This window comes from Cheilinus undulatus, linkage group 16 (genome assembly GCF_018320785.1).
Source record: "Cheilinus undulatus linkage group 16, ASM1832078v1, whole genome shotgun sequence".
Classification (NCBI taxonomy): domain Eukaryota; kingdom Metazoa; phylum Chordata; class Actinopteri; order Labriformes; family Labridae; genus Cheilinus; species Cheilinus undulatus.
The window spans coordinates 17070268-17094460 of record NC_054880.1 but is presented as its reverse complement, the minus strand read 5'-3'; the positions used below and the strand labels follow the sequence as shown (position 1 = coordinate 17094460).

General features: G+C 37.4%; 1 protein-coding gene across 1 annotated transcript; it reads right to left on the bottom strand.

Moving 5' to 3' along the window:
• Positions 1 to 2543: 2543 nt before the first annotated feature.
• Positions 2544 to 23455, bottom strand: spaca4l (sperm acrosome associated 4 like). The gene is made up of 3 exons (XM_041809995.1): positions 23331 to 23455; positions 7713 to 7823; positions 2544 to 4932 (listed from the first exon to the last, which is right to left on the bottom strand). Exons 1-3 carry the CDS (start codon positions 23380 to 23382, stop codon positions 4700 to 4702), a joined length of 396 nt encoding a protein of 131 aa, XP_041665929.1. The 5' UTR covers positions 23383 to 23455; the 3' UTR covers positions 2544 to 4699.
• Positions 23456 to 24193: the final 738 nt, after the last annotated feature.

Sequence of the window (24193 nt, the reverse complement as noted above, 5' to 3'; positions counted from 1 at the left end):
CTTTCCTGTTTGGTGAACATTGTTTTGGAGATTGTAAATCCCACCACACCCTGAGCTGTGCTGAAAACCAAAGCTGCTGCTAAGCCCCACCCAGGTTTAATAAACAATCAAACTAAGAGGGACATTTCAATAAGCAATCCTCCTATTGGTCTTAATGAGTCTAATGTTCAGTTTAATCTAAGTGTCTGAGATTGCTTACAGTGCGTTTTGATTCTGACTAAACCCCATAGAGTTAACATTCATCACTGCTTCTAAAGTCATTTAAAGTTGAAGATTTACTGCCTAAAATGTAGAAATATTGGACTGAGATTTTTGCCGGCACCCTGTTTTTTGATTAAAGGAGTTTTTAGACTCAGAATATGAATGAGTAATTGAAATAACAGGTTTATGTCTTTCTAGAAACATAGTCCTGATTTGCCATGACAATCCTGAAAGATACCATCATCTGATTTTAAGGGATTTACTATCTCAGAGATACAATCATGATAACTGTTATAATGTATTTTTCACCATTTTCAGAGTCAGAGACAAAATTTATACCTTTCTAAAATTACCTTTGGGCTTCTGTGCCTTTATTCAGAAAGGACTGAGGGTAGAACTGGGGAGAGAGAGTGACGAATGACATGAAGGGAAGGAGCATGTGGCCCAGAACAGGAGCATGAGGCCCACATGCTTCAAGAACAGGAGTGACCAGCATCCGGGAATTTATGCTTTTTTGTCTAATTAATTCAAATTTGGGTTTACATGGCTTAGTCTATCAGAATAGCTGGAAAAAAATAGCTTTTGTTTTCAGTTGTTAACTGACTTCTTAGAGACAAAAAAAAAATGTTTTGTCTTATAAACACAAGATTTACATCCTAGGTACCTGCTTGAGCATATCTGACATTGTATTAAATCTAGGAAATAACTATTATGATAGGTAAGGAAAAAAATAATGAATCTACATTTATTTCCTGTGGATTTTTTATATGAAATTTCTAATTTAAAGCCTTGTCATTCCAGTATTTCCCGCCTTTTTTCAAGACTCTTTTACAAGAGAAATCCCTTTAATAAAAGTATGAACATTTATGCTGGTAAAGTTCATTCACAATAAATACTTTTAAAATGCCTTGACTGTTAAATACAACGCTGGATAAATTGAGGATGTTTCATCACTATTATTTATCCCATTCTTTTTACCTTTTTAGTGATAAATCGTATCTCACTGCTTAATAATCAAAAAATATTGCTCATCTTACCCAGCATGAAAGATGCTACTGCAACAAGGACTCCTATTAGGACCTTTCCCATTCTGATGTGTCGGTTTGGTTCCTGGTCTCTTGACTAAAACACAAAAAAATCCTTGGGCCCCGAGTGATGGGGTTCAGTAAGAAGTTAAAAACTGAGGATCCTGTTTGGTGAGGCCAGACTTTTATAGCTGGAGACAGGTGATGGGAGGGAAGAAAAAAAGGGGGGGGTTCAAGTCGTGTGTCTTTGTCTTCACCCCGGGGGAAGTGTCCCTGAGAGTAGAAAAAATGTCAAGGATGACTGACATTGCATGAGGTGAGGCTTAATTGAATACCATATGCCATAGGAACTAACCACACCTGTATTACAACTCACATAATGAGTCACTGGTTAAGCTGAATCACATGGTTACACTTGAACAATATAGTAGAATTTGTAAAAGAAAACTTGTTGAAAATGGTAAAAAAAAAAAAAGAATAAATAAATAAAACTCTAGAACTAGAAGTGAAATTGTCACTGAGACTAACTTGTTCTCAAGACATTCCAGAGATGTTTTGTTACTAAGACAGATAACTGTGAAAAGCAATAGATTGTCCTTTTTGGGACAAAAAAATCTGAAATATATAGTACATGATAAAGTTAGAAGCTTAGTTTATTAGGTAGTTGCAAGTTAAAAAGGCCTACAGGGGACTTTAAAAGGGCTGCATTAATTTAAAGAAGGGCAAATATGGCCAAATCTTCTAGATGGTCAAAAAATTATCATTTTATAATGTTAAAGAAGTTGGTTCATTCTTGAACATGACAAATTTGACACTTTTTGAACTATCCATGGCTTCGAATCCCAAAAGACAGACCGCCATTCATGATACCTGAACTATGACCGCTTTAAGAAGTTCTTTTTTTGTTTGTGTTTACCTGTCAGAAGAATTACACTACTGAACGGATTTTCATGATTCTTGGCAAAAAAAGATAAAGTAAGAGCCAAGGGAGAAGTTTTGAAACACATATCATTATGAGTAAAACTCATGTGCAGCAGTTAAAGCTGGATCTATTCCATAAAGGAGTAAAAATAGCGGGTCTGTCTCATCATCAGTCATAATGAGTCCAAACCACAAACGTGCCGAAATAGCAGATTTCCTGGTGCTTCAAAGTGTTCTTTGCTGAAACATGAAATCAGACATTGCTTTCGAGCCAAAACCAGCTCAGTCTCCACGCTGTGGAGCACTAAAACCTGAAGAACCAGTCGGTCCTGCATGATCGCAGTGAGGTAAGAAACGTCAAGAATGAGGAAACCAATTCACACCAGTAATGCCATGTTTTTTTCTTACCATTTATATATCTTTATTGCATTCTTCAAATTCTCTACATTCCCAATTTCACAAAGACATTCAGAAACACATTTCTGTTTAGGAAACGGTGCCAAAAGTTTTGGTTTCAGGAATCATAAATTTAGACTTTTCCCAGAATGCTGCAATGTTGATTGCATTTCCATAACTGCAAACAACATGGCCCAGGTAAATCTTCCTCCCCGCAGTTTTATATACATTCAAAAATAGTAAGTTAACAAAAGCTTTTACCCAACAATCAGGAATTAATGTGCTGTGTAAATGTGACATGAAGTCCAAAAGTAAATTAAGCAAAAAAAAAAAAAGGGGGAAAAAACAAAACAAAACAAAATCATGGATATTTGTGTCAGAATAAGAGAAAAAACAGACAGTACAAGCAAAAGGCGAGAGACAGTTTTACATGATGATAGCTTTACAAAGTGAACACAGATTAAAAGGCAATACATCAAATGATTAGGAATATAAATGTTCATAAGTATTTGAGTCATGGGTCTCTAAAATGGAACTACAACAGGGCAAGGTCAAGAAATTCAAGGGACAATTTACAGTTTTGAGAAGTGTCTTTACTCCCCTCTTTGTGTGCATCTTTATCGTGGAGCTAAACCTAGAAGTCTATTCATAGCTTTCAAATCATGAGACTGGCACAGAGGCCAGGAGGGCAGAAGGAGTTTAAGACAGTGGGAGCTACTACTGACTACTAAACAACATCCTAAATTCCCATCCCTTCAAAATGCTGCACATTTACATCTAGTGACAACTGCAGAAAAGCATCAACTTTGGATGTCACTTTGGATAAAAGCATACATGCATTGTAACATTGTGACTTTAAGTCCAAGTATTGGTCACTCTGAGCCCTTTAACAGCAGCTGTGATTCTATGTAAATCAATAAACTCAGAAAAGTCCTCACCAGAAGTTCACTTTGGTGAAGTTTACATAACGATATGTCTGCTGTAGTGGAGATCTTTCCTCTCATACCCCTGCCAGGATGAGGCCTACATAAGCAGAGGCAGCTCTATGTATTCTTGATGTGTCTGGGTCAATAATGCTGCTGTTTGGGAAGCATAGGTGAGTGCTAACATTAGCTACTCATCATTAGCTAATGGCAGTATCAGGATCACTGTCAGCTGTCACTTTCAATCACTGATTTAGTGCAGTACCGTTACAGAAGACTCATATTTTCATCAAATCAGGACAATGTTTATGTCAGGATTGGGTGGAGTCTGTTTGGCTACTGTCTGTAGAAAAACCTGTGCTTTAAACCGCAATAATCTGTTGTTTACTTCTCTATGGGCTTCTGTCAGAAATGGGATTCAGTACATGCCTCCTTCTTGGTTGGTACATCCATTTGACACACACCATCTTTTATGTAAACGCTAAAATAACTGGTTAAATAAGATAAACGACAAACCAAGACTGCCAACTTTTCCATGGCATGCAGCAGCAGGAATTTATACTTGCCCACTAGAGGGTGGTTAAACTATTGTGACGTGAAAACTATTAATCAGGTTAGCTTAAACACAAGACAGAGCTAGCCTTAGAAGTACATTTACTGCCACTCTGAAAACATTTATAATAGCTTAAAGTGCTAAGTGGAGAAGTTATTTCAAAGTTTCAGACATGGCAAGGCTAGCGGTTTTCATGTTCCCAGTGAATTTGCCAAGCTAAACTGACAGTAAATCTAATTCTGTAGTAATCCTACTCTTTGTGAGAAAGTAAAACTTAAACGTGCAAGTCCATTTGTTTTAAATCAAAACCATGATAAGACTTACAAACCAACAAAACCTGTTACATAAGAGGTCATGCCTTACATGCGATTCAGCTGGTGACACCCACGGCATTTGTAAAGAGGAAACTGATCCAGTACACTTTAAACAATTTGAATTCTAATTGATCCATGGTGTCAAAGTTGTGCAACACCTCAAACTGTCTACTTATTATTTAATTTCTCCTTCAAAGAAGGAGGGATGGGCCACTGATTAATCCACAAATATAAAAAAGGAAGAGTAAATCTGATATGCATGTGTTAAACAAAAAGGAACAATACACCTCAAGGAAAGTAAACTCAAGACCCATGTGTGTGTTTTTTTATGTGTTTGTACTCTGTCATCCTTTATCATTTGTTTTGTCAAACCAGGACGTTGGCCACAAACAGAGCAGTGACGGTGGCCAGAGTCAGGCTCAGCCCAGAGGAGCCGGGCAGACCTGGCGCAGTGTTGCATAGCTCAGTGTTGCAGCAAGTCTTTGTCATGGAGTAGACGGAGGTGGAGTTGGGGTCGCTGCCGGGGAAGGTCACGTCTTTGGTCGTGTTGCATTCAGCCAATTTTAGGCAGCCCTTCATGGAGATATTCACAAACCCAGCTGTGAAACGACAGCAAACACAGTCACTGTCAGTGTATGTTTTTTGCAGTTAACTGAAGTATTTGGTTAAGTTACACACTGACATATATAATCTCACTGTGATAGAAGTTTGTTTAGTATGTTTCATTTTTTCCACCTTTAAACAAATTCTTAAAGACCAAACATTTCCTTTCCATTTTAAGCCTTATCCTGCACCTTTCCCTTTCAAGAGTCTGTTAAGATTTTCAGCTTTTTTTAAACCAATACAAATAAATCGCATAATTATTGCTTTTCTCTTTACTCTGAAGCTATATATTAAACCAAATAAATCTCACTTCTGAACAAGTGCATGTCTAATTCTAGTCATAACTATCCCATTGCTTGTATTTTAGGCCAAATTCACCTAATAAGTCCCGATCAAAATCTTATTTAGAAAACAAAACAAGGCCTGTTTTGTTCATAGTGAGCGAAAGGGTGCCAGTGTTTTAAGAAAAATGTACTTTTTGAGTATACAACAGAACTAGTAACTCATGACAGAGCCACCATGACAGACAGAAAACTGCTTCTGCAAGTTGCTGCTCTGTTGCTGCTTCTTATTCCTTCTAATGAATATTACTATCTTTATCCAGACAGCAGGTAGTTTTTTTTTTCAACCAATTGAAAAGGTCCCCCTCCTCTGCTCCACATCTGTCTTGGCTGCGCTGTCTAATGGAGGGGAAATTCCCACACAAGGAAGAAAAGAGAACTTACGCAGTAGTAAAACTAAATCCGGCATCTTTCAGAGCCCCCCCCCCCCCCCCGAAATTTTTAGAAATCAGAAGATTTATTGATTGATTCATCAGGGCAGCAGAGTAAACCCAATTTAAACTAAAATTCCTAATCAACAATCAGAGCTAAACAATGGACTTTCATTATAAGTCACTTATATTTCTGTTTTTTTAATGTGTTTCTTAAGCTTATATGAAAAAAATCAGCAGGATCAACAACTTAAATGACAGAAAACTACAAAACAAAAATCAAGATACCTTTGACTAACAGAATGAGTACTTTATTCTAAATGTATCAATACCAAAGCGCCAGGATTCAGCAAAGTTCTTTTAAAATTTTAAAACTGGTCTCAGAAATCATCCGTTACATAATCATGAATTATGTTTTCTTACATTCATTCATTTATGTCATGGTGGATACCTAAGCTCTGAGACTGGTGGATTTGCTCCCCATTGAAAGAAATATTGATCCAGCCTGTTTGACCTTGGGTTGCTTTATTGTGAGTCAACATTGCCATCGATCATGATCAGCGTTTAAAAGATCCTGAAGTAATTGTGTCAGAAAAGAAAGGCATTGATAATTTATCAGACACAAAAGAAAGTGGTTAATGTTAAGCTGAAAGCAGTGGTGACTCAAATTTCTTTCCATTTTCTTGTCACGTTAACCACTCCCATCAACAATGACTGATGGTATGGTCTTTCATTTGTAGCTATCTGAACCTGTTGCCCTTTCACTGACGCTGGCTAACTACTTCAACAGCTTGCTTGCTAACTACCACAACTACTTATTAGCTATGTGAACAATCCTTTTGATATTTATATTTAGCTAAAATTAGCCCGACCACTTAATTTAAGCTAACTGCATTTTTTGAGCAGTGCTTTTAACTTTATTTATCTAAACTTCTTTTTAAGCTATCTGAACAGCATTTTTGTTTAGCAAGTTAGCACAATTGCTCATTAGCTGCCATCTGGCCATCTGAATAGCTGTTTCATTATGCTTAGCTAACAATAGCAGCTGCCCACTTTAACTTCAAACCCTAAACCCAAACTGAAAACCACAAAAGATTTTCAGATTGTAAAAGAGATTCAATATTTGTGTTGGGGTTAATTAAACTGGATTTCAGTCAGGAGACCTTTCCTTTTCACTGAAAATATAATCTTTTCTTCAGCCAGTCCTGACAGGACACAAATAACAGGGAGAAGGCTTTCTGATATCTTTCAAAGCAAACTTCTGCCATGTCCTTTAGTACTGGCAAAGCCTCCTTCCCATTCACATTGTTTTGGCAGAAGTTTACCCTCTGGGCTTTCTGCCATCACTCCAATTCAACTCAAGTTATATCCTGGTAGTCATAAACAGATTTTGGGGACTTTTACTGGGAATAAAAGAAGCATCAGTCTGTCCACCATAAGAAGCAGTTTGTTATGGCAAGGCTTTGTTGAATACTTTTTTCTGATTGGTCAAACGAAGCATTCCACAGTGTCTTAATTCTGAATAGCCTAACCGCTTTGGATGCATCTATTGATCAAGGAGGGCCAAAATCATACAAATAATCTGATTTCTACAAAACAAAAATCTTATATAACTAGGTGTACAATTGCATGCTTGTCGACAGGCAGGTAAATATTGTGCAGAATGGTGAGTCATGCCGCATTATAATTCCAAAACTAAAAACAGTAGTGTAATAATTTTTACTGAGTAGGCTGATTGTCTTCTTACCTCCTTACTTGAACATTAGATGAGCTAATCTACAATCTTTCCACATGACTTGTAGCATTGCCAGAAAAATCCCCTAGAGTTAAAAGTTCACTTGTTATGAACCATCTATTTTACTTATCTATCAAGAGCATGTTTTTCTGTGACAGTAGTCATGCAAGTAGATGAAAATATTTCCACAAGCGTCAAACTCCTCTGTTGTTTCCATTAAAGAGCTTTGTATTTTCAGAACACTACTAGTGTGTTTTTTATGACAGCGATGACAGCCGTCCTTTAGTAGAATGTGGTCCAGTAAGATTGTTTTCTTCCGAGCTCCTTACCTGCTGTCCCGATACCACTGAAGCACTGTTCTCCGCTTTCACATGTGGTTTTAGAGGTTATGCACACATTCCAGAAGCCAAGGCTGCATTTGTAGCACTGCAGAGCGTGACCTGGTATCAAAACAGAGACGGAGGAAAAATGAGAAGGGTGAAAAAAATCCCAAAACAGTGTGCATACAATCAGGAGGCAAAGGATTGCATATCCCATTCAGTAAACAGCTTTTATGGATGTCTGAAAGGATTTTTACTGAGAACTGAGGCAGTTTCATTAATTACCATCGACTCAGAGAAGACAAAATTATTGACCAAGATGACAGCGTAGTGATTTGTCAGACCTGATTGATGTGTCTATTTGGATTTAGTCCAACTCCAGCTGGAGATGACACTTAAGCCTCAGATTACTAATGCCATGTAAAATTTCAAAACATTTAGTGAATATGAGAGAAAAGTAAATATTAACATATTTTAAAACATGGTTGACCTGATCCTTAAGATCCACAAATGTAATAATCAGTTCACCCATGATAAAAGTCCTCCTAGCAAAAGCCAGCGTAAATTGTGATGGAAAGTGGTGCTAGTTTTCTTTTCCCGTAGTTTTTCTATTTCGGTAAATTAAGAAAGATGCAAACATGGAAAGGAATTAGGGATTTCTGGTTGTGTAAATGAAACCTGGTCCATTTTACTTAGTTTTCAGACTGCAGACTGCAGATAATGGCACACTGTTTAGAAGCAGTAAACTCTAACCATCAGTCTGAATGGCGGGAACACTGAGGTTGGATTAGAGACACGGTATGTTGACACAAGATCGTTTTACAGATTACAGGTTAACTAAGGATGAGTGTCAGGATTCTCCAAACCAGTCTGGAGAGTGAGGTCACACACAAGGACCTTTTTTAGCAACTGCACTAAAAACAACAGAGACAACCCCTGAGACCCTGTTTATACAATGCATTTCCATGGATTTAAATCCAATTTGGTTATTTGGATGCCAAATGGTGATCCAAATTTTTTGTGAGCACATACCACAGTGAGTAGGGAAATATCTGATAGCTCAGGCTACATACAAAGGTGGTCTTGGATGTCTGCATCCAGACTGGATTGGTTGTGTACACACAATGTATACTGGTACGCACCATCTGCTGACATGTTACTGCAGAATCCTGTGACTCAACAAAAAGCATATCTTCATTTCTGTCCAACCAACCTTACCCGTAGTTGTGGGAACAGCATCTCTTTAGAGTTTTGGACTCTTTGGCTCAGAACTGACTCATGACATCACGCCCTTATGGACCTACACACTACAATGCAGTCCCTTGGTATGTGAATATCCATTAATCCCTGATAATCCATTGACTGAACCCTTGATCCACAGTTTCAATGACAAATAAGCAACATTAAGGGGGGAAATGACATACAACAATGGCAGCAATAGGGAGAACTTTGAAGCATTGAGCCTAAAAGAAAATCAGCGTCTTTGTAATAGTGAGCAGCACCAGTTTCACGATTCATGAATTTGTCAGTGCTAGTTAAATGATTAAAAAAACCCTGCTTTTTTGGTTTATTTGAATTCAGAAAAAACATGCTGTAAATAAAGGCACCGTGCAGATAAGAAAGCACTGTGAGTCATAGCCAAAATAAACATCTCAATATCTGTTTATCATACTTCATATTGTCATTGCAAAACTGTACAATGTAATCACATACAGCATACTCATACTTTTCTCATATCATTCAGGTCTATTGACCATTTAACACAAACAGAGCGAAGAGATAAACAGTCAGATTTCTCAAGTCAAGACATATCTCAGCTTTAAGGTATGCAAAGAGTAAGAAGTTTGCCACCATGGTATATCAAAACCATGGTTCATTTTTACCAGTATCATGCCGTAGTTCATACTGATGAAACTGTGATAGCTTTAGTACAATCAGAAAGTAGTTCAGAAGTTATCTAAAGGACTAACACAGGAACTGACACACAGCAAATATGCACCTGCAAGTTGTTTCTTTCACTCAGATAATCTGAAGTGATTGCAGAAACACCTGAAATGTGTTTACAGGCTTTGTTTTATAATGGCATGTGTTGAACTTTTGTCTGGACACAATTCCACGCCTTTCATACCAGGAAAGGCACCATGCCAGTCACAGCTGCCCGTTTTCTTTAGTCAAAGCTACATAAGGTCACTTTAACAAAACCCTGGGAGTGGTGATACTAGGGCTGGGCGATGATCAGAAATCATACCTTAATGTTTTTGGAAAGAAGTAAGAAATGGCTGCAACTAGGACTGACAACTACTATGGCAGTTTGTACACTGCAGAATGTGCAACATTAGCCACAAGACCTGAAGCACACTGTGTTGGCTCAGCTGTGTGTGTGAGTGTGTGTGTGTCTGGGGCTATTTCAGAATAACTGTTGTATCTCATTTTATTACAGGAATGTGACTTGAAAAACTTGGGAGATCCATATTCCAATAAGGAAAGATCATATTATACGGTACAACTGCTCATTATCTATCCAGTACTCTTAATATAAACTGTAAATGAAATACTTTTACTTGAGTAATTTTATCCAGACTAACTGTGCTTTACTTGAGTACAATAGTCATGTATTTTTTCCACCTCTGATTTTAAGAGGTAAAGTAGATACATTTATGTAAGACAGCATATTTATCATTGCCTGTTCTCACTGAAGCCTTGAAAGAGTACACTCCATTGTGACTATTGCCTTCCATAGTGTGTGAATCCCTGCCAGAGGGGGAGATACTCTTCAACTATAGTTAAACTCTGGTGAAACCACTGTTAGAAACCCGTCTCTCCAGTTTTGAAGTCAGTGCCCTGTGAAAAATTTCATCTCGAGCCACGATTCAAACAAAGTCAATGGTAGAAATGGCAGTCAGTGCAATGTGTTTGCTCCTTTTCTCCGGTCTTATACAGTATTGTGCATGTTGTATTAACTTCTTAAATAGTTTTCTTCTTACGTCTCTAATTTTGATGCTTGAACTTATTGTCTTTTGTGTTATACTTTTCCAACAGTTCCACCCATTCATAGGTTTTCTATCATTATAGCTCCTCATAATATACTGCAAATGCTCCAGCACTGGTCTTTTCAGGTAACTACTTTCTTAAGCTTGTCTGCCCTTTACTCTGTGCCCTGTTAATGTACACAGCAAAAAATATCTGTTGTGCAGTGCACACTGCTGGTATTCTTTTGTTCATATTCCTGGTGAATTATTGTTGTTTTTGATGTTAAACACTTCTGTATTATGACTGATGTTATCTCCTAAGTTGGCCACTTCCTGACTGTGGTGTATGGTCTATAATAACAGAGCATGCAGTCTATCAAATCAGGGCATATTATAATCCTGCATCTGTCCCATAGACACTTTACATTGCCACAGATATTTACTGTAAGGTGGCAATCTATATTTATTATGAACAAGAAGTGCTTTGCACCTTGTAAATAATTTAAATAAAAGATTCCTCAGATTTACACTAGGGGTGAAAGGAAACAACAATATTGTGTTACACATTTACAATGAAGCCTTTGTATCTCTATCTGCTGTTAGACATTTTTAGTATGTTTAAATACAATGTTTTAAATTTGTGCTCTTATTTAGCCTCGCATTCAGGGGGTGTAACAATTTTTTCAGTTTACTGTTTTTGGTGGCGACTGCAACCACTGGCACGATTTGTATTTGTATTGTATGAACATTTTGTTGTGTATCATGTCATTTACACATCGTTTTCTGATGTGATTCAAGTACAACACTCTTTCTTCAGTGTTGTGTGATTTGAATCATGTGAATGATCACATGACAATAACTTTGTACTTAAACACCTGTTTTGTACTTGTCTAATTATATCACTATGGAGACTGAGTCTAAGTGGTAGACATCCCTATTCAATGAAGAATTTTTTCAACATTTACTGCCATTATCCTCTCATCCTGTGGAGCAGCTGATTCTGGTAACATTTTTAGACATCCTTTGAGCACTAACCCTCTTCTTTCTAGTGAATGTAAGTGCCTCCTGTTGTCTTGGTTTACGTCATTGTGCGTAAATGTGCAGACATAACCTGTTTTCTCTATGCATAGTGGGTGGGACGTTATTTCAGACATTTCAATGACCCCAGTCAATATGACTTAGTGTCATTTGTATATGAATCCACACCATGATGCTAAGACACAAATGACATTGCGATAAAAGAAGTTAAAGACAGTGACTGAGACCACAACCACACTTACATACTGCCCACTACAAACTCAAACACACAGACCAGAGACTAACTGGACCATTAGTGTGCCATCTACACCATACTTATGGATGTCTCTGAAATAACCTCATTATTATAGAGAAGAAAAGAAGAGGAGACACTGGAGGAGGCGACGGAATGTACTGTTGGTTACATTTTTAAGGGAGAGGGCCATGTGTAGGCGTCTGAGTGGGTTTACGGCCGTGTCTACAAATAATGTTGCTAGTTGAATAAGTGCAGAATGTTAGTAGTTACTTAGCAGTTCTTGCATCGCCTGTCTTTGGTCCTCTTTGCAGGTGGATGCTTCTGTCATATGTATGATTTAAGATTTTACTTTTAGCTTATAAAGCTCCTCATGGTTTTGAACCATCATATATGTGTGAACTGCTTCATGTTCACACTTAAGCCAGAGCTCTGAGATCTGCCAATCTCAAAACCAGGGGAGATCAAGCTTTTGCAGTAGCTGCCCCAAAACTGTGGAACATACCCTTTCATGTAATATCTGCCCCAACACCCAAACATTTTATATCATTGCTAAAAACTCATCTCTTCTCTTTGGCTTTCAGTCCAAGATAAGATTATTTTATCCCAACAGATTTTAAATTTCACTATTACTTTTACCATCATTTTATGAAGTTCTATTTTGATTGATTGTACCATTTTATAGTGATGTATTCTTGTTTCATGTTTTGCTTTTATACTCTGAACCACTTTGGTCAACACTGGTTGTTTTAAATGTGCTATATAAATAAAGTTGAATTGAATTGACGTATAACCAGAAAAGGTCTACATACAACTTTATCCCCATGTTCTAGATCAAAATGGAGCTAAAAGAAACTTTTCCTATTACATGCTACCTTTGCCATCAGTTCAGAGGAGATATAAAGCAGTGCCATGATGAGAAAAGTTTGTTTTGAATTTGTTTTGAGTAGGGGTAGACTAATTATCGGCCTGGCTGATTATTTTAGGGCAGTTGGGCTGCAGAACGTTCATCTCTGATCGCCACTCTCACAGACCATCTAGGCCTATCTGAGACTCTGTATATCTCAAAACAGAACTGCTGTATTTACCAGTACAACATTTTTCAAGTACCTTCACCCTTACCCTAACCCTAAACAGAAATTTAATCTGAATTTATTTAGAAAGTTTTACGTGTACTTCCACTCTGAGATATAGGCCGTCTCAGAACGGTCGGTCAGTGGCCATCGGAGATATATGGTCTGCAGCCAGAACCCTCTGGACTTTTAGAGCCTAAATTAGGCATTTAGCTGATTATCTGTATCTGAATTTTACGTGACCTATTTCCTATATTTATTCACATAAAAATGCATTAAAAAGTGCTAGTTTGGTTCTACTGTGAAGTGCATCTTGGATGCCACTGACACAGAGAGTGTATGGCATCACCTCCTTTTTTCCTGCTGCTACTTTGCTGCTCTGCTAATGTTGACAGAGCTAATGCTACATGATTAATTTGAATGTCATAATATACATATTAGTCAGCATACTCATGCACTACTGGGGCTGCTTGATTATAGCAAATTCAAATCACGATTATTTTGATTGACATTGGATCACAGTTGTTAAACATAGTTACTCATTGATTTTTCAGCATCTGCATTACATGCATTCGTTAGACTTAAACACTCTTAACACTTTGAAAACAATAGTAAAAACGAATATCAATGAGTGAAAAAATATTGATATTATTGTCCATTCCAGATACTGTAAGTCTCACATCGACTTAAAAAATGAGTCGTCTCTCCACCAAATAGTCGTTTGACTACATGTTTCATGTCAGTACAGAAAGGAGGGTTTTTTCTACTGGTTTAAAGCTGATTCTTGAGATGTTTGCAGAGCTGACTCAAGCACTCAACATTTTTTCCAGCTGAGTTTTGAATCCATTTTAGGTGTTCAAAGAAGTGGTGTAATCTAATCCCCATTACATCATTTGATAAAAATCAAACACACTGATTATTCTCATTGCATGAACTACCAGTTGCTCATAAGATTTTTTTAAAAATGGCAAAGAATAAGGAAACCCAAACAAAACAGTATATACAGAGTTAAAAAGAAATTAAGCACATGTCCAAGAAGTAATTTCAAAATAAAATCCTTAAGATCCTGAGGGAGAGCCTGGTTTTACTCACAGTTTGATTGGTTATCCTGTTTTTTTTTTTTTTAACCCTGGGGAAAGGATCATAACCGCACCTTGAAACACAAACAACCACACACCCTTTCATGCCGGTTTTGGTTACACCCCAATTCGAGTGGAGTTGACAGTTTAGACTTTTGAGGAATCTCAAACTCCCTCCCAAATTCTCAGCCTCACTCAAACACATGCTGCAGGGTTAAACAAAGTCACTAAAGAAACACAAAGAATTTATTTTTTTTTTCATGGTAAGACGACTAAAGGTTTGGGGGAGCAGCATCCAATGTCCCCTTAGCTTGCTTTTATAACCTTTAGTGCTAAAAGGTTATACCCAGCTGCAGCCACACCTTAAAACACCTCTTCACCGCTCTGCAATGCAGACTGATGTGCTGGAAACATGACTTGCTCCCTGCTGCTGTCTAGTCGGAGGATCAGGTCTAACTGGATTTAGGATGCCACCCAGTGCGTCATTTATCCTTATGCTTACACATGAAGTCACACATATGTAAAATTTGTGATGATGACTAAGACTTCTGTGAGAGGAATTCATCGGTGGGGCAAGAACAGTCAGAGGAGGTGCAGTCACATGGGGAGATAATGAAGTTAATCAGGCTCAATTAGTGCTGTTTGTTGGCTGCAGCATGAATGTCTAAACCTCTAACTGGGCGTGTCCACCTGCCTTGATTGCAACAGATGTCCAAAAGAACACAGGCCCTGGATTAAAGATGACACAGGGTGTACATATGACAGATACAGTTAATCACTCTGACAAAAGTAGAGGAGATCGGCACGTGAGATAAATCACTACATATTTGTGAGACGAAATAAAAACGCAGGTGGCTGAGCACCAGATGACAATCAATGCACCTCATCACCCTTCATTTTTTCCTCGAGTTTAGTCATGTTTGCATGAGAGCTGTCGAGGAAGAGCAAATCTTTCTGTGGCTAGACGCTCATGTTTAACCTGTACACTGCAAAGTGTAAAACACAGGGGTCAACTCTGTTTTAAATGAGCTTTATATAAATAAAGTTGACTTGACCTTCAGTACACGTGCAGCAGTGAGTTCACACCTGGCAGAAGCAACAAACTCAACGGAAGACCTTTTCACGAGTCCTCAAACAACATAAGAAGCCATGACGGGTTGAAAAAGGTGTGCACAAGAAGCAATGAAGGAGGAGAAATATTTTACAACAGGTTGAACTCCCGCTTTCTGTACACAAGTGTACAAGCAGAATCCAACATGCATGCCTTTTTCAAAATACCTCAACTGATAAATACAAAAATAAACTTTAAGATGGATAAAATGATAAGAATAATTAGGCATTTTTTGGACATTTTTAGTGCCTAACTTTGTAACTGTGTAAACATAATTTGATTTCTGAAGTAACCTTATAATCAGGAGCAGACTTTTTTTTTAATATAAATTCAACACTTAGGAAGTTAAAATAAGGGCTGTTATGATGCCACATTTTTAAGTCTCAAAAATCATTTTGGTTTCCCTCGTTTACACTGACGTTGAGTTACAACAGTGCATGATTAAAACAAATAAATAAACTATTATATTCAGTTAAAAATTGAACACCGTGCTGAAATGGTCTGAGAGCATTGTCTTTAACTGTCAGAGAGAAACAAGAGTGGCAATGTTCAGACTGTATGGTAAATTTTTCTAACTTTTGAGAGCTTAAAAGCTAAAAGTGGATTTTCCTAGTTCAGACTAAATCTGCTAGCCTTGCACAGTAGATGGATTTGCCACACTTCATGTCTGTCATCAGGCAAATCCGTCTTGAAAAGCTCAAAACGAGGTGGTAGTTGGCAGGGTTTAGTTATACTAGCCATCTGCAATGGCTGTCTCCAGTGAGGTGAATAGCCTGGATGTAGCAGCAACATAGCAGCAGTTTTATCACAACTGGCATGCTTCTGCATGAACTAACTAGTAAAAACAACACTAAATGCTTTTCATGACAGAAGAAATGTTTTTGCCCTTTTGCCTACCTGCTTCAACATGAGTTTGTGATAGTTACGGGATGGTGGTTAGTTGTACTGTGAGTGCTTGTATACAATGGCTGCTAGTGGAGTGATTAGCTCAGATGTAGCCACAGCAGCAGTTTTGTCAGAACTGGACAACATTCCTTCAATAGATAATATGATTTCTGCATTAACGGCATCGCAGACGGAATCACGGAATTGGCCAATAAAAATGGAATCTACTATTTAATGCGGAAATCGTGGATATTGAATGAATTTGACTGAAATGCTGTGTTTTTTAAAGGAATGTATATCTGGGGAATATGTTCTGGGGGAACACTGTAGTGTGGCACAACTTGTGCCTCACTTCACAAACAATACAGAGCATATCAAAGCAGCTGCACGAAACACGGCAAACATCACGCAGCTCATCACGAGGCAGTACAGTGTGACATAATATTGCACCTTCAACAAAAGCTCATCCGTGCTTTGAGTTATTTTACCTCACTACACCAGAGAGTTACAGAGAGAGAGAGAGAGGTGTGTCTGTGCAAGGCACACAGCTGAAGTCACAACTTGAAGACCTTCTCACCCCTCGGAGGCTTCAAACTCGAGATTTTACGAAGTCCCACAGTCTAGATGATGTTACATTCGAGTATCAGTTAGCTTAATAATTCCTTCCATAGATACTGCAGTTCCCTTTGGTAACGAGCCAACATTAACGTAGATATGAGGCAGACGGACAGACAGCGAGGATGAAGGGAGCTGAGGAGAGAACCATTACAGTCAGGAGAAGAATACAATGCAGCATCACACTGCATGGACTGTTACAGACTGTGAGAGTAAAGAAAATTTAGGTAACAGCTTTACTTAATTTTTAACCATTTAACTTTAATGTTACTTTCTTATTAAGTTACTATCACTCTCTGAAACTGTCAATACGGTGTTCCAGGTTATAAATCCGCCAGTCAGTGGAGTGAGTTTAGTAAGATCTAGTGCAGTATATATTTATATGCGATTATGTACATTCAATCAGGGATTCATACATTAAAAGATACAAGTGTTTATCATACCTCTGTGCTGGAGAAGACCAAACCACGTTGTTACACAGTTTTACAGTGATGAGTGTTAAGGATCCCTGGTTATGAGTCTAAGAGCAGAGTGATAAACTGAGGTGCATGTGCAGCAGCATGTCTACAATATTCAGCACAAACAGAAAGACTGCTCAAAGTTATACATATCCTAAAGTTAGGAGGACAGTTGCATCTATTTCTGTAAAGAAACTCAAGTTTCTGTAAGTTTGTCAGTAAGATTTTCAATACTGGGATAACTGTGACAAAAATCAGAAGTCTTAAGAACCCAATAGAGTCTAGTTTCTTCTTCTCCTGCAAAAATACATACACATGTTAATTTGTAAAAAAAAACAAAAAACAAAAAAAAAAACAAAACAAAACAAAAAGTAAGCTCTAAAATTAAGGGCTGTCTAAAAAGGTCTATTTGGAGCTGGTTAAGTAACAGTGAACCTGTTAGAATATAGGTGTGGCATGTCACTACATCAAAATGTAGTATGAGCTCTCTACTGCCCCCTGCTGCTCTGTTACTAAAAATACAGCTCATGGAGCATCAGCCCCTCATCAAGGACAAACTGTATTTTGAATCCTTAAACAGAGACAAAGATAGAAATCAAGAAAAGCAACAACAAAAGAAACTGAAAAGGTATTCAAATATTGTGTTACAAAGGGTTGAAATCCAGTTATATAGTTACATAGTAAAAAAAAGATGAGAGGGAGTATTTATAGTGGTATCTGATAGCAATCACTGCTTTGGTGAGTCAGTACACTAGATTTCCACTGGAGGGCATTACAGACTAATGTCAGCTTAAAATAGTTTGTTTCTGGTTAAAACAAGACTTGTTTTAAGTGTCGGCATTACATCATTAACTTAACAGCAGCTTATCCTTGCATGACCAGCTGATGTAGCAGAAAAAACATGACACTGTTGCCAAAACCAACTTTACACAAGCTCAAAAATGACTTTTTAGAGTCAGTTCACCCTTAACTGCTTAGTTTCAGAGAGTCAGACTGTCTGTACATGTTGTGGAATAATTTTGAACAAAAAGCAGTGACAGATACAAGAGGACATTTAACCCTTAGTGTGACTTGTGTGCCATTTTATCTTCAAGCTGTATAGTTGGATCTGATGACGCCCTGGTGTGATGAATGCAAACAAGTTTTAGAAAAATATTATGATGGTAAATATGAAAATACTAACTTCACTGGCTCCTGTAAATTTGGACGACAATCATCCCAGCACTAAAACATAACAAAAGGTGTAGCTAAGTACACCTGGGTGGGTCTGGTGTGTTGTGTACATGTTCTTGTTTGTATTTGGATGTAGGACAGATTACAGCTCATAGTGTTGACGTCCTCTATAGCACTGGTTCCCAACCTGGGGTCTGGGACCTTCAATGCCCAGCCCCCCCCCATGACCCACCTTGGTGAAAAATATCATACATTGCTCATCACTTTTATTTCACTGATGAAAACCTAACACTTTCTCATCAAAAGTGCAAAAGTGTTTGGTTTAAACTATTTTACAAGTGTTTTATGATTTTAGTCAAACCTAACTTTTGACAACCTTAGAGGAGACAACATCTGAGATCTTTGATGTCCCCCCTAGTGGGACCAGGACCCCAGATTTGGGAACAGTGCCTTAAGGAGACTCTTCTGGTTGTTCACTACGAAGCACATTGTTTAGCTGTTTGTGCACGCCTTAAGCTCTTTAGATCCACTACTTTGAGAAAACGTTTTAATCTTTTCAAGAAGGTATCTGCGGCCTTTGCTTGTTCACTGCTTTTAGATATCTTTTCATCTCTTTATCCACTACTCTCAGCTGTTTTTGTCTTACCATTAGTAAACTTATTTTCAGTGTTATTCTGCTACTTTAAAGAAACTTTGAGTATTTGTCAACTACTAAAAGCCAATTTTTTTCACCATTTTCCCTTACTTCAGGATAACAGAATTTCAGGGGAAGTCAGAAAGACAGAACTGAAATAGTTCTGGATGCAGCAAAAGTGTTTCTGGATATTGATCACTTACATTTCACCGATCAAACAAACCAAGCCCCCAGTATGAAACTGCCCTTAAGCTAACAGTTTCTACTGTTTTCCACCTCCTTAAACTAACTTGTATCTGTTTACACTTCTTTTAACTGACTGAAGTTTCAACAGTTTGACCACTTCTTTAAGCTGTTAACAGTTACTCTACTACTCTGTTTGTCCACTTCTTTTAAAGCCAACTTTTTAAATTCGTGCCCACTACTTTGAACTTTTTAACCATTTCCAGCTACTTAAGTTAACAGTTATGACTGTTCCTAAAGTAGGCCTCATTAAGCTAGCTTTTTCAACTGTTTTAATTTATGTCTACCACTTAGGCAACCTTTGAACCAGTTTTTGAACTACTCTACAAGTTCAAGCAATTTTTTGGCCTTTGGTGCACTCCTTGATGTTATTTTTTAACTGTAGGTCTACTACTTTAAGCTAACTTGTTCAACTGTCTGTCAACTAATTTCCGCTAACATTCATAGTTTGTGTCCAAGAAGTTTATCATTTCAACAGCGTACTTACTACATTTGGCGTGCAAAGCAGAGCACTGGCTCAAATGGGCCCATTACTACAATCAACACTGATTTTAGGGATGCATGATGTTATCGCCATATCGATATGAGAAGATATTGAAAAAAAAAGTGAACTGTCATTATCAGCAGATGTAAAAATTTCTTCCGGTATTTACAACTCATATTTTAGCTATAAAAATCTGCCTATATCAGCTGGAAACATTGGCTGAAAACAAATAAGTTAGCTGAAGTCTTTCTCTTTATTATTCATCATTCCTTAAACTTTAAAGTATATTTCGAGGACTGAAGTTTTAGGTCTGAACTACATTTAAATATCTGTATCAATCTTGGTATCTGCTAAAATTATTTTGTAAATAACGACATATATGATACTGCATCCCTAATTGATTTCACATTAAGTATGCACCAAAAAAAGGTTCTGTGGGAATGTTATCTCTTCCAGGAAGGTGGCACACCATCGTCAACAAGCTAGCTTGAACCAGCAATAGTTAAGTTACAATGACATCACATTGTGAGGTGAGTGATATTAGGGCTAAAATTACAATGGAAAAGTTGCTATTATGGAAAATGGTTATGAATTTACACAATTTAAAACATTTATTTCATCATCTATTTAGTTGATAAGTTTCCTAATACATGACTGGTAAATTGAGACAGTATCACTGGTAACTGGGACAGCCATCTACGTCAGTTTAATAGGGGAACAGAGTTCCATTTTTAAACACCCTCATAAAATCTTCTTGCAAGCAAGATATTTGTACAATGATTTGTTTATTTTGCTCTTTTCTGGAAACCATGTAATATGTAGTCGGGGGAATTGCCTGTTGAACACAGGGAGGCATTCACTTCCTATGGTTGTTTTCATGTGGGACTTATCTACCATACTAAAAAGAAAAATGTTAAATGAAATTAAGGCTACTGTGGCAGACATTTCTGCCTCAGCCTTTTTCCCTCATCTGTTCCCGGCTAATTATGATGTTTATGGCAGGTTTTCTGAGGGCACGTCCTCTTATACTCAACTTTTTCCACTGAGTTTGTAGTTCAGTAGGATCCTGGCTTGTTCTTCATGTCCACATTGCTTCCTTAGTCTCTCCACCAGATGTCTGTGTTCTTCTTAGGCAGAGGAATAATTGTAGTCTGTCATTTAGAAATTAAATTAAGCCTCTCTATAATTAATGACCCATGAGGGAAGTTTTCATAAAAGGTCCTCTTAAAATTTAAAATGTGCTAAAGGATACACATTTACATTATTGTGTTATCAATCTAAAAACTGGATGTATTTTCAGTGTGCCTCTTTAATAATAAAGGTGTGCCAGAAAAATAACTTTTTGGTCAATGTGTGTTTGAAGGAGAGTCATTCTTCCTGTGGTTAATATTGTCTGTCTTTTAATTGAGCTCTTGGGCTGTTAACAGAGTTTCATACAAGTAGAAAAGGCATTTGAATAACAGTTAAGCTTGTCCACTACCTATCATTAGTCAGAAGGTTTAATGATTAGTTCTGGCTGAAAGTGTTGACAGTTTTTAACTGTTTCAACTTTATTTCAGCAAAATGATTTGTTTTATTAGAGACATTGTAAGAGATATTACACTGGTAGGCCCAAAAAAAAGGTCTACATGAAATATCATCAGCTCTGTATTATACAATGTTCAGACTGCGTTTCAGTATTTTCTACTCCCATCTTACAAAAGCACAGCAGCATCTATCCAGTACAACAGAAGATCAGTCTTTTGTCTGTTTTTCTTGAAGCTGATGCTTAGGGAAACCTCTCAGTAGCCTGTAACATGTTGACTTCAAAAACCAACCAGACCACTGTCTGAATCATCTGATTTTCCCCCAGAGAACTCCCATCTACATACCCATCTGCAGCAATTGTATGAGGAGAAACTTGCTCTCAGTATGTTAAGTATGCAAATATAAATCTCTTTTTTTTGTCACAAGGAACTATTTTATTTAAAGGTTTAGGCTAAAGGTCAAAGATATCACCTGAAAGCATAAAAAGAAAGATTTGAATGTAGTTTCTGCTAAGAAGGGTGTGGTGTGAAATGGGACACCAAAACAACAGAGCTGAGGGGATTCTGAGAACAAAAAATGGTCAACAATAGCCCCAAAACACAAAAGTACAAATGACCCATATAGCGTACCCAGTCTGCAGACTACAGGTGAAATTTGAGACTCGGGCAAAGCCCCAAAGACAAGGTGAGGAATTTCTCATGTAATGGCTGGCAGGTCAGGGCATGATTCAGTCTTTTAATAATGTTTGTGGTACGAAGATTTTCTTTCCTGTGTTTTTCCCAACTGCCTCAGCCCAACCTGTAATAACAGAATTAGAGTAAATCCTAGGATGTGCACAGACAGTAAACACAGGAAAACACTGCTGCTTCTTTATCATGAGTATAGACTTTATCCATTCTATGGCAAATCTGTTGATCACCGTAGGAAAAACAAAATCCTACTTAATTTTGAGTGAGCAAAATGATTTATTGGGTGTACTTTTGATAACTGAACTAGTTGACACAACACATTATATTGAGTTTCTTAAACTATGTATATACCAAGTGAATGCATAGGTTTAAGTTGAGCCAACACTTAAATAGTTCATTTTAGTTGAGCCAACTTTTACTTTTGGCCCTCACATTAGTTTTAGAGTAGAGAGCTCCTAATGATTTACTATCAGGTGATTATTTCTGAATTGATCTGACAAAAATGGGAAATATGGATAAAGTCCATGCAGTTAAAGCCCCAAAAAATATTTAGAAATGAGAAAAGCATGCCAAGTTTTACACTATTTGACTTGAGATTTGTACTTTAGCTTTTTCAACACATTAAACCGGAAGTTTTGACAGTTTATCCATCAGTTATCAATGTTTAATCCATAACCGTTAGCTAACCGTCTCAACGGTTTTCTCAAGCTTACATTTACAGGCTTTGTTAATTTATTTTAACTAGCTCTTAAAACAACACCAGCTTACTAAAATGGACATAAACTCTTTTCCAAACACTTAATTTAAATCAGTTTTAACGCGACCTGCTCTAACCACATTTTTACCAAGGTACTTTGTTCATTATCTTTAGCCAACTTTACTTTTAGCTAACTTTCAAACACGAACACGTTATATTTAGGACCACCTGCTCCAAAGATGTTGAGACCATCACACAAAGAGGGAACACACCCACTCTGACAAAATCCCCAACAAGCTCTGCACCCACTAACACTGAGCACACCCAGTGACACATAAAAACATGGCACACATCCCCAATCTTCTCCAAAGAAAGTTACTGTCAAAACTTGTTTGACAGGATTCTCTCAGGGGTGCCAGGGGGAGAAAACACAAGGAGAGCTTTTTCCTACTGGTAAGAGAAATGAAATCATGGAAAAATCTGCACGGCTTTATATAAAAGCAAGATGAAGAACAACAGTTTTATATACCCGGTTTGAACACAGAAATAGGCTCATTAAATTTTGATTTTAAGCAAATGAAAGCAATGACACACACCAAAGCTCGTACAGAAAACGGTCCTTTTAGTCGGAGAACCGTTGTAGCCCATCTTCTCTCTACTAAGAAAGGGTCAAATATTCAAAAACCTGCATTTTAAGAAAAAATAAGTATATCTTCTTACCGACTGCAAAGCAGAATCCAACTGCAAAGATCTGGAGGATAATTCTGTTCATCTTTGGAGACGTGAAAAACTCACACGACGAGCAAGAGTGCTTCTGTGTCTCTGAAGACCGTTATAATAATGATCAAACAACAAACTTTTCACCGCCATCGCTGCATTTATAATCCTCCTCCTCCCATCCAGAACGTCACCGTTATCCAATCAGAGGAGGTCTGGGACGTCCACGCTTAATCCTAACTCTCTCACCTAAAGAATCTACAGGTAAAGGGAAATAGCAACCTAGCAACGAGTTGAAGTTTGGAAAAGCTGGGAAACCGATGGGAATTCAGCGCGTAGGTGATTTTAACGGTATTATGCTGTATTTTCCAGGTATCACAGCAGGTGTTGTGACGGTTGTCATAAGGACTTTTGTTGCTTAGCAATTTGTTGAGAAATGGGAAATTACATTTGTTCAAGAAAAGCCCAATGTAAAGAGCTTCCTGTTGGTTATGAATAAAATACCTCTTTTTGACCTTCAAAATAAAACCCACGATTAACAGTTCATTGGTATTTTCATAGCCTGTTACCTCTACAGTGTTAATTTTGGCAGCTATTTTGAATTTAGTTTTAGTTTCTTGCTTAAAGTGATATTTAGTTTTAGCATTTATAGCTTTAGTCTGGGTTTAGTTGACAAAGACTTTTTAAAAATTCCAGTTTTAGTCAATTAAAAAAACCTTGCATTAATTTGAACTAATTAAATCAGCCAAAAATTTTAAAAAGTATGTATCTGTGCACTTTCAATACTTTGATTGATTCAAAATTTACTGATGAAAAGACTGACCTTATGCAGGGTGGAGGAATAGCATGGATTTTAAACATCCAGC